Source organism: Jaculus jaculus, chromosome 1 (assembly GCF_020740685.1).
Source record: "Jaculus jaculus isolate mJacJac1 chromosome 1, mJacJac1.mat.Y.cur, whole genome shotgun sequence".
Taxonomy (NCBI): domain Eukaryota; kingdom Metazoa; phylum Chordata; class Mammalia; order Rodentia; family Dipodidae; genus Jaculus; species Jaculus jaculus.
In genome coordinates this window covers 178,225,989-178,235,888 of record NC_059102.1, presented here as the reverse complement: position 1 = coordinate 178,235,888, position 9,900 = coordinate 178,225,989, and the positions used below count along the sequence as shown (strand labels likewise).

At 45.1% G+C, this 9,900-nt stretch overlaps 1 protein-coding gene across 6 annotated transcripts in view; it reads right to left on the bottom strand.

Moving 5' to 3' along the window:
- Positions 1–226: 226 nt before the first annotated feature.
- Positions 227–9,900, bottom strand: part of Celf1 (CUGBP Elav-like family member 1) — a 104,979-nt gene continuing 95,305 nt past the window's right edge. For 5 of the 6 annotated variants that reach the window (XM_045142389.1, XM_045142390.1, XM_045142387.1 and 2 more), the window contains 3 exons: positions 6,966–7,109; positions 6,356–6,522; positions 227–3,092 (listed from right to left, as the gene is read on the bottom strand). In XM_045142389.1, the coding sequence (XP_044998324.1) occupies positions 6,395–6,522; positions 6,966–7,109 (272 nt within the window). In that variant the 3' untranslated portion in view covers positions 227–3,092; positions 6,356–6,394. Of the gene's footprint in view, positions 3,093–4,381; positions 6,268–6,355; positions 6,523–6,965; positions 7,110–9,900 lie in introns of those variants that run through there. The other variant, XM_045142388.1, reaches the window with a different exon arrangement.

The window sequence follows — 9,900 nt, the reverse complement described above, 5'->3', positions numbered from 1 at the left end:
ATGTTTTAAGGTGATCTTGCCACATGCAAGGAGAGTCTGCAGGCAGTGTTTAGAGAAGTAACATTTTAGTTCAGGAGCCCTGGGTAGCAGCTCAGCTGTACCACCATCAGGTATGTCAAGGTGAAGCTTGGCCAACCCCCTTCCACTGCTTTAGAAACCCCACTAATCCAGCCTTGAGGGACCCTTGCCCACCCTCAGCAATTAACAACTCTGAAGACAACATCAGTTCTTCTCAAACAGTTTAATAGCAAATAAACAAAGGAAGGTACCACACTTGGCAGATACAAAATGACTTTTTGTCCGTGTGTCTGTGCAATTAAAACAGATTTAGGTTTCATTGGGACAAAAGGAAAACACACAAAAGGGAAGGAGAGTCCCTTTAAACACATACTCCCTTGCTTCAAACTTTGCAACAACTTTTTTTTTTCTTTTTTTTTAATCCACTACACAAACTGTGATTAGGTAAGAAAAGCTACAAGGGCCCTTCTTGCCTTTTTTTAAAAAACCATTAAAGCAAAAATCCATAATTTTCTACAGAGTACAACACAAGTTCACACAAAAAGACATTTTCTTTTGCAAATCAAAACAGGAAAAAAGGAAAGCTCAAACAAGGTCAAGGAAAAGCATTTCTACGGCTGAATCACGACTGAGTTGATTGAATCCCGTTGTGGCTGCAGAACAGACTGTGCGTTTGGTCATAGTGGCAATTTTTTTCTCTTCACATTGTGAAATCACTTTACATTGTTTTCTAGTAGAAAAGGCAAAAAACTGTACAAAACCCCTAGTGTTAAATACAACGTTTGTACCAATAAAAAACTCACACAGGTTTGTCTCCAAAATGTAAAGTTTCTTTTTTTTTTCTTTTTAAATTATTCACAAAAAGCAGCTGGAAATCAGAAAGGCAGCTGCCGCTCCAGGGTCTCAAATCCATTAAAACCACTACAGAACAATTAAAACAATCAGTGAGTAAAGGAAAAGGAAACAACATCCAACGTTTGGCATTTGGTTTTATCCACAGGTTTTCCCAGAGCTCCTCTTGGAATTGAAAGCAAAATATATTGGCAAACACAGCTTCTCAATACATAGGAAGGGAAGCCTAAGCGCCCCCTCCAAGAGGGGCCCTGTGCAGTCAGACTGTGGGGCACACAGCAGGCCTTCAGGCTGTGGCTTCTGGCCTCTTTCCATCCAATTACCACCCCTTCCGGGACATTAAGCAGCCTACTGTACACGGGGTCTCTACTTGACTGCCCTTTCTTCCAAGGTGGCCTCAAGCATACTACTGGGCAACCTGCAGGATCCCAAAGCAGAAATTCTGCTGGAATCCCTTCTGCCACCAGCCCCAGTATGGCTGACGCCAGACACTGCTTCTACCCGCCTCCCACCCCACGTCCCCTGCTGCAACTCACCACCCTTCCCTGGACAATCTTGCTTCCCAGTTCTCCCTCCCACCAGCACTTGGGCCTGGGTGGGATCTGCTGCCTCTTCTTCCAAAGATCCATCTCTGTTCACTCATCTCCCTAGCCTCCTCCCCTCTATTCACATTCTCCCTCAATTCCCTGAGGCTGGATGGTGCTATGAGAGAAGAGGGTGTAAGTTCCCCTTTGGAAACCAAAGAACTGGCTGGCTAGGCACCCAGGGGACAGTAGCTATTTGGCTCTTCACCCAATTAAAAAAACAAATCCCTGCCCCTACCCCCATCCCACTAGCTAAGCAAGAGCAGAGCCATGGCAAAGAGCCAGGGTGGGTGAATGGTGCCCAGGGCTGTAAACAGTGTGAAGACTGTAGTTTTGTGCTTGTCACCTAGGAAAAGCGCTGGCAGGTAGACTGCCGCTTAGTCGCAGACGGCCTTCTCTGGGTGTTTAGGAGCATTCTCCCTCCTCCGGGTGCAAGCCTTGATGTGCTAAGCCTTTTGTCCACCCACAGCCACCTTTGGTTCTAGCTCTCTGCCTCTCAACCCCTGTAGCCTTTGGGGCAGAGTAGCCAGCCTCCTGGATGCCCCACTGAGACCTAGAGGCCACACAAGGCAACAGTCTAAGTGCACAGGCAGACACACTAAGGGCAATAGAGGAGAAAGTTGCTATTTCAAAATAAAACAGTACAATCTTGAAATAAAGAAAATCAACCCCACAACAATTTAAAACAGCTTCTTTGAAACCCCTTTAAATCAGTCAGTTTTTGCACAAACTATAGAAAACATAGAGGTGAAGGTGATATATACGAAGGTGTGAAGAAACAGCAGGAAACATGCAAAACTTTTTTTCTGGGCGTAATTTTAGTAGGAAAGGAAAAAAAAATCAAACAAAAACACAAAAACAAAAAAATTTCAAAGCATCACATTTTGCCGTGGAGACTGTAGGAATAAGCATGGAGGTGAGCTGACAGGAAGGAGCAAGAGACCCTAAGGTTTCCCCAGACGCTCCAGGGAAGAACTACCAAAGAAAAGAAAGAGGCTGGCTTGGGCCCAAACTGCAGCCTTCGGTCAAAAAGGGAGGGGGATTCAGGTGTTTTCTGCAATTGAAAACTCAAGAAAAACAAAAAATTAACACATGCAGTCTCCTCAAGCCCCACAAACTATATCAGCAAAATGTGCTCAGGAGCCTCAAAGGTTTGAGTGACATCTTTTATTTCATTTTTTCTTCAAGGTTGTCTTAAAACTAAGCACACAGAGAAACAAAGCCTAGAGACGGACTGGCCGTGTGTTCACAGAAGTACAAACACCACGCGGTATGTGCTAGTAGGGCTGCTCTGAAGACAATTACAAAGAATTGGAATCACAAAATCAAGTGGTTATCTTATGAAGTTCTAGAAAAATAGATTTTTTTTATATTCAAATGCAAGTTTAAATATTTTTCCCTTCAGCAGTCGTTCTAGCAAAACCAATTTTGGCAGCACAAAAGGGAAAAAAAAGAAAGAAAAAGAAAAAACAAAGAAAGAAACAAACATAATAAAAATACACATCAGCATCAAAGGTCAACACAAGGTCAAAGGTGAGAGTTCAAGCATCAGAGAAGCTGAAGAGACAGGGATTTGGACGATGTACTTGACGCCACATCGACATGCTTTAGGCACAACGATGAACAAACGGCAGGAATCTAGAAAAAAAAACAAACCAGAAAGAGGGAGACCCACTGAGTTACACAGAGCAATACATCCAAACAAAGAGAGAGAGAACAGGACACTCACTGTGTGTACAGCCCTGAAATGCGGAGGCGGGGCGGGGGGGGGGCAATGACAGGGAACTGTGCACATGCTAACAATGGACACGGGAAAAGTCAAAAAGGACATGGAGAACACCAAGAAAACATCCAATTGCCAGAGACGGGAAGGGAATCTAAGGCTTGGATTTCCTGCGAAGCACCCAACACATCAGAAAAGACAGCCTCTGGGGGAGCAGGGCCTAGAGCCTCTCCCTAGTTTAGACCTGAGGGGAGGGAGGGAGCAGAAGATGCTGGCTGGAGGAGGGAAGATTCTTTAGGGTGGAAGGCCAGGGTTTCCAGCTCAATCCTGTGGGGGATGGCCCTTTGTTCCCAGAAATCCAAGCCTTTAGCTTCCATGTAGGCCTGGCCACTCATGTGGAACCCAGGAGATAGTGGTCTGGCTGCTTTGAAGGCAAATCAATGGCATGATGTAATCCAAGTAAGAAACAAAACTACAGCAGAAAACACACTGTAAGTGAGACCTCCACACAACAGAAAAGGGTTGCTTAAGACTTGACTGGGAGCCTCCACTCTTGGAGCTGAGCCCTTTCACATCATGAGACTGCAGGGCAGCAGCTTCTTCGCAAAACCATCTTTGGCCCGCAGAGAAAACTGTGCTCAAGGGCAGTGCTACTGCTATGCTAATGCACTGGACTAGGGGAAGAGAGAGCAGAGGCTCTTACCGTTGGCGAGCTGCCTAAGCAGACCAGAGCAAGGACTCTGGGAATCACAAGCAGGCAAGAAGCTTGGAAAGGGTGGCTCATACCTCTGCCTCTCATGTCATGGTTTCATAAGGTCCTAGAGACCAGGATAAGTATGTGGAAAAACGGCGATACAAGGAAGGTGGAGGAGATGGGGAAGGGGGAAGGAGGAAGGGAGTGGAGTTCTGGCCAAGGAAGAAGACAGAACAGAAGGTTAGGGAGCATAGCACCGGTAGCACCCCATGGAGCACAGCTCTCTCCTCTGCCAATTCACAGCATTAATGTTAGCCTTCCCCTTGGGCAGGTTAGCTGGGCTGCAAACGGCCTCAGAAAGTCAGTAGTTCAATCATACACAGCACCCTGTGTGTACAACAATCACATTCTGGATTCTAAAAAATCCTGGCCTTTTCCAGAGATATAATTTAGGTAATAAATATTCTCCACCCCGGAGCTGTATAAAACTTCTATAAAAATAGAAATGACATTCTTGGTAGCTGGTTGGGATTCAGAACAGTGCCTGCCCAACCTAGCATTTTTTTCTTTTTTTTTTCTTTTTGTTCTTTTTTCTTTTTTATGTTTTTGCATTTATTTAAAAAAATCCCATCATGACCATGGAAGCCTTTAGAACAGTTTATCCTTTGAAACACAGGACATATTTCTCCCAGTGCGCAGAATTCAAGTGTACGTGGTTCATCTTAAAAGTATGTTTCTTAGAGGACAACAGACTCAAGTTATCACTATGAGACCAGCTGTCCCAGCTTCAATGGGATAATCCAAAACCACCAACAGGAAGATGGTCAATCCCTGTCTGTTACCCACAAGGACAGTACAAGGAGAGAGGCCCCATCTGACTTAAAAGCAAACCAACCCCAGTATTCTGATCTCTTGCTGCTAGGGGTCAGGTGAGGTTTACATTTCCAGAGACCCAGAAACCCAGTCCCTGAATGTGGCTAATAGTCATATCCTAACGGGGCTATCTCTGCCCAGTTGCACATTCCCAACAGCAGCATTTGAATCCTGGCTCTCTATTCCAAACAGCACTTCTTGGAGCAGATGGAGAGCCCAGGGGCTGCGTGGGACACAGGCTAGGGCTAGAGTGAGACCTGTAAGAGGCAGCAGGGAGCTAACTAAGCATGGTGACAAAATGAACACAGTAATACTGAGGTAAATGAACACTAAATCCATACGGAGGCTGTAAACGTCCAGTACTTTCTTCTGTCCTCAAGGGCAGAAGATGGAGCTAAGTGGCCAGAAGAGGGGCCTGCCAGATCTCTTTGGGAATACTACCTCTGGGACAACTTAATCAAGGAGACTGGCATGGATTTCTGCACCTTTTCAAGTACCACCTGCTCACTGATAACGCAGCATCTTTGCTTGAAGGGACCGTCTGATTCAGATCTGCCAAGAAGCAGAATTCTCTTCCCCCAACAAAATGGCTTTTGATCACTCTGTCTATGAGCAGTGCCCCTTTCAGCTAGAAGGTGCAAGAGCTTCTTAGATCTGGTCTACTCTAACGATAACATTGTGGTTTAGGATGGAGGTAATGCCTCTTGCTGTGGTGAACTATGAGGAATAAACCACACAATGTCTTCCATAAAGACTTTCTTAAAAGGAACTGTTGGAAACGGGCCATGGTCTAATTTGACAAAATAAACTAGAAACGACTTCTTTGGCTGCTTCTCCCAAACAGCCACCAGCCAGGCAGGGCAATGTAATACCAATGGTGGGCTGGAATGGCTAGTAATGGGCAATGTCTCCCTGTCATTTGCATGTGTCAGGCTAATTTAATGGGTACTTTATTTCCCGAGAATTGATGACTCTCTTTTAGGAAACAGGGACAGAAATCCAGGATAAGACTCAGAAACTCAGGTCTTTCCACAGGAGGCAGTGAGTTCTGGAGGAGGGTCCACCTCCACGGCCAGAGCATCAGGTGTCACATCACCCTTCCTTCCTTGCCCCTTGCTCTGCCTCTTACAGTAGTTCATCTCACCCGCCCTTGCACTCAGGAAGGGAGATTGGGTGGGAGGTCAACATTTTTCTACTCAATCCTCTCTCTTGTGATGGTTTGGGGCAAATTCTAATCATATTTTTTAACCAGTTCCCACTCCACCTGGGTGGTTTGGTGTTGGTCCTTCTCAACACACTGGTTATAAAACAGCAAACTTTTAAATAAAGGGGAAGGGAAGTTGGGGGAGAGACCAAAAAACAAAAACAAAAACAACAACAACAACAACAACAAAAAAAAAAATCTCAGGATATGGCACCTAAACTCCAAAGTAAAACACTGGAAACCAAAGCTCAAACTTGTCCTCTGTACGAAGCGAAACTCCCACAGAAGGCAGTAGCCGAGTCTTCAGGGCAAGCTGTGCCTGCGAGAGTGGCAGGGATCAGGGTCCAGGGCTGTCAACACACAGCCTTAGGGCTTTGAATCATTAAGGGTGCTCCTCCCCCACTTACCAGAAGACCCTCTCACTCCAGTCTCAGAGGGGAGCACGCTCAGTAGGGCTTGCTATCATTCTTTGAACGTTTGAGCTGCACCTTAAGCCGCTTCATGCCAATCTGAAAGCCATTCATGGACTGGATGGCAGCTTGAGCTGAGACAGGATTGTCGTAACTCACAAAACCTGTGTGTACAAGTAGAAACCTAGGTGAGGGACCTAACAAACCAAGGAGAGTCTCAAATCCCCATTATACAAGAGATGCTGTATGTGCTGAATCTCAAGTCCCAATTATTTTCAGCAGGACAAAAACTCTGGAAATGATATCATGTAAAATCAATTAATCAATTAGGTCCCTTAACAGTACCACCTGCCATTTATCAGTATTCCCATTTCCCAAGGCATTTTTATACATTATTTTCCATCTGGAGCAGTAACACAGGCAGACAACATCACCTCCAGTATAGACATGAGAAAAATGAGGCTAAAAAGAGGTCACAGGATCTGCCTAAGGCCATGTAGTATACAGGCCAAATTAAGCCCAGCTCTTTCTGTGGTCAGTCCCTGTTCTCTTTCTCAGGGACAAAATACTTAATCCCATTCTGACACTAGAAGAGAAATTAACATACCAAAACACTTGCTCAGGTTTGTCTGCTTGTCTATAAAAACCTTGGCAGACACGACATTCCCAAAGGGCATAAACATCTGCAGCAGGTCCTGGTCCCCAAACTCCTGGGGCAGGTGATAGATGAACAGGTTGGCTCCTTCTGGACCTTCAAAATACCCATTGATTGCAAGAAAATTAGTGTTTAGCGTGCTCATCACTCTCCATCAATGGTCTTTCATTCCCACTTATGTCAACCTGTCACAATCCTAACAAAGATATTCTCTGAGGAAACTAAATGGATTCTCCAAACACAAGGCAGGGAGCCTAAGTAAGGGCAAAGCCCTGAACAGATTCCTTCACTTAAGCTTAGCTATGTGCCATCTCATGGAAAGAGCTAGTCTTTACCCCTGCCAGTAGGGTGTGCAGAGATAAAGATCCTTGTGTAGAGCAGTAAAATGGGTCACAAAATGGTGTCTGGAAACTAAAGGGATGGCAAACAGACTGTTGATAGAGGCAAACATACAACCAGCAAATAACAATGGGGCATGAGAGAATTTCTCTGTGGGAGACAGAAATGTTTGACATTTAGTACAGTGGCTGTTTCACTGTAGATGCTCATAGAGGTAGACACCAAAGTGAGTAAATTTAACCATATCAAAATTCCAACTCAGTCAAAGAAATCACATTTTAGCCAGGCATGGTGGTGTCACACTCCTTTAATCCCAGCACTCAGGAGGCTAAGGTAAGAATCAGTGAGTTCCAGGTCACCCTGAGCTAGAGTGAGAAGAGGAGAGGGAACTATTACATTTAAAAAGATGTGTTTAGGCTGGCGACATGGCTTAGCAGTTAAGGCAGTTTCTTGCAAAGCCTGAGGATCTTGGTTCAATTCTCCAGAACCCACATAAGCCACACAAGGTGGCACATGCATCTGGAGTTCATTAGACCCTGGCGTGCCATTCTCTTTCTCTAAATTAAAAAAAAAAAAAAAAAAGGCCAGGCATGGTGGCACACGCCTTTAATCCCAGCAGGGAGGCAGAGGTAGGATTGCCATGAGTTTGAGGCCTCCCTGAGATTCCATAGTAAATTCCAGGGGGGGCGGGGGGGGGGGAGGCTGGAGAGATGGCTCAGCTGTTAAGGTGCTTGCCTGCAAAACCTAACAACCAGAGTTCGATTCCACAGTACCCATGTAAAGCCAGATGCACATGTATCTGGAATTTGCTTGCAGTGGCTAGAGGCCCTGGTATACCCATTCTCTCTCTACTTGAAAATAAATAATTTTTTTTAAAAAAAGAGCTGGCTGAACACCAACATTATGAACTGAATACAACTCCTGAAGCCATGCCCCAACATGAACTGTAACCTAGAACTGTAAGCTGAAATAAACTTAAATGAACTCCAGATGCGTGCACCCCCTTGTGCATCTGGCTAACGTGGGTCCTGGGGAATCGATCCTCAAACCAGGGTCCTTAGGCTTCACAGGCAAGCCCTTAACCTCTAAGCCATCTCTCCAACCCCATAATGAATTCTTGGTCAGCCTGAGCTAAAGTGAAACCCTGCCACGGAAGGAAAAAAACAAAACAAAACACCACCACCAGCAACAAAAAAGTTGTGTTTATGACTATAACACTGAACTTTTAAAAGAACATAAGCCTTATCCATCCAAACACATTCAATGCACTATTATTTAAGATTTTTGGCTGGGTCTGGTACACACCTTTAATCCCAGTATTCCAGAGGCCTAAGAAGGAGGATTTCTGTGTGTTCGAGACCACTCTTAGGCTACATATTGAATTCCAGGTCAGCCTAGGCTAGAGTGAGACCCTACCTCAAAATAACAAAAGTAAAATACACACACACACACACACACACACACACACACACACATATATATATATATATATTAGGAGCAAGTTTAATCCTAGTACCTGATCAGGAGGCAGAGGTATGATGATCACTGTGAGTTAAGAGACCAGCCTGGAACTACAGAGTTATAAGTAGTCCTGGGCTAGAGTGAGACCCTACCTCAAAAAAACAACAAAAATTTGTTTATTTTAAAGATAAAGTTGTTCTTAAACCGGGCGTGGTGGCACACGCCTTTAGTCCCAGCACTCAGGAGGCTAAGATAGGAGTTCATGAGACTACACAGTAAATTCTAGGTCAGCCTGGGCTAGAATGAGCCTCTACCTTGAAGAAAAAAAAAAAAAAGAATAGGTTCTCATGTAGCCCAGGCTGGTCCTGAACTCAAGAGAATGATCACAAAGTTCTAATCCTTCTGTCTCCATCTCTACAGCCCTAGAATTACAGGCATGCATCACCACTCTTGGCTTGTGCAGCGGTAGGGTCTGAAGCCAGGACTTTCAAGCAAGCTAGGCAAGCACTATTCCAACAGAACTACATCTCCAGACTCATTCAGTAATTTTTGTGGGGGGTGGGGGGGCGGGTGAGGATAGTGAGGGAGACAGAAAGACAGAAAGACAGAGTGAGAATGAACATGCCAGGACTTCTAGACACTCACTACACTGGGTAATAGAACTAGGGCCCTTAGGCTTTGCAGGCCAGTGGATTAACTGCTAAACCATCTCTCCAGCCAAACAGAACACCAAAAAAATTGCCCTGCATGGTGATACACACCTTGAATCCTATCATATGGAGGTCAATTGGTGGTGGTGGTGGGGGCAGGACAGAACACTGTGGCATCCTAGTTGTCACACATGTGGTAAAACAGTTGCCTCTGGGCCTGTGCACTTAACTATTTCTTTTTTTTTTTTTTTTTTGAGGTAGGGTCTCACTCTGACTCAGGCTGACCTGGAATTAACTCTGTAGTCTCAGGGTGGCCTCGAACTCACAGCGATCCTCCTACCTCTGCCTCCCGAGTGCTGGGATTAAAGGCGTGCGCCACCACGCCCGGCATACTTAACTATTTCTGTGTTTCCAGTTTCCATTATTTTTTCTTCAAT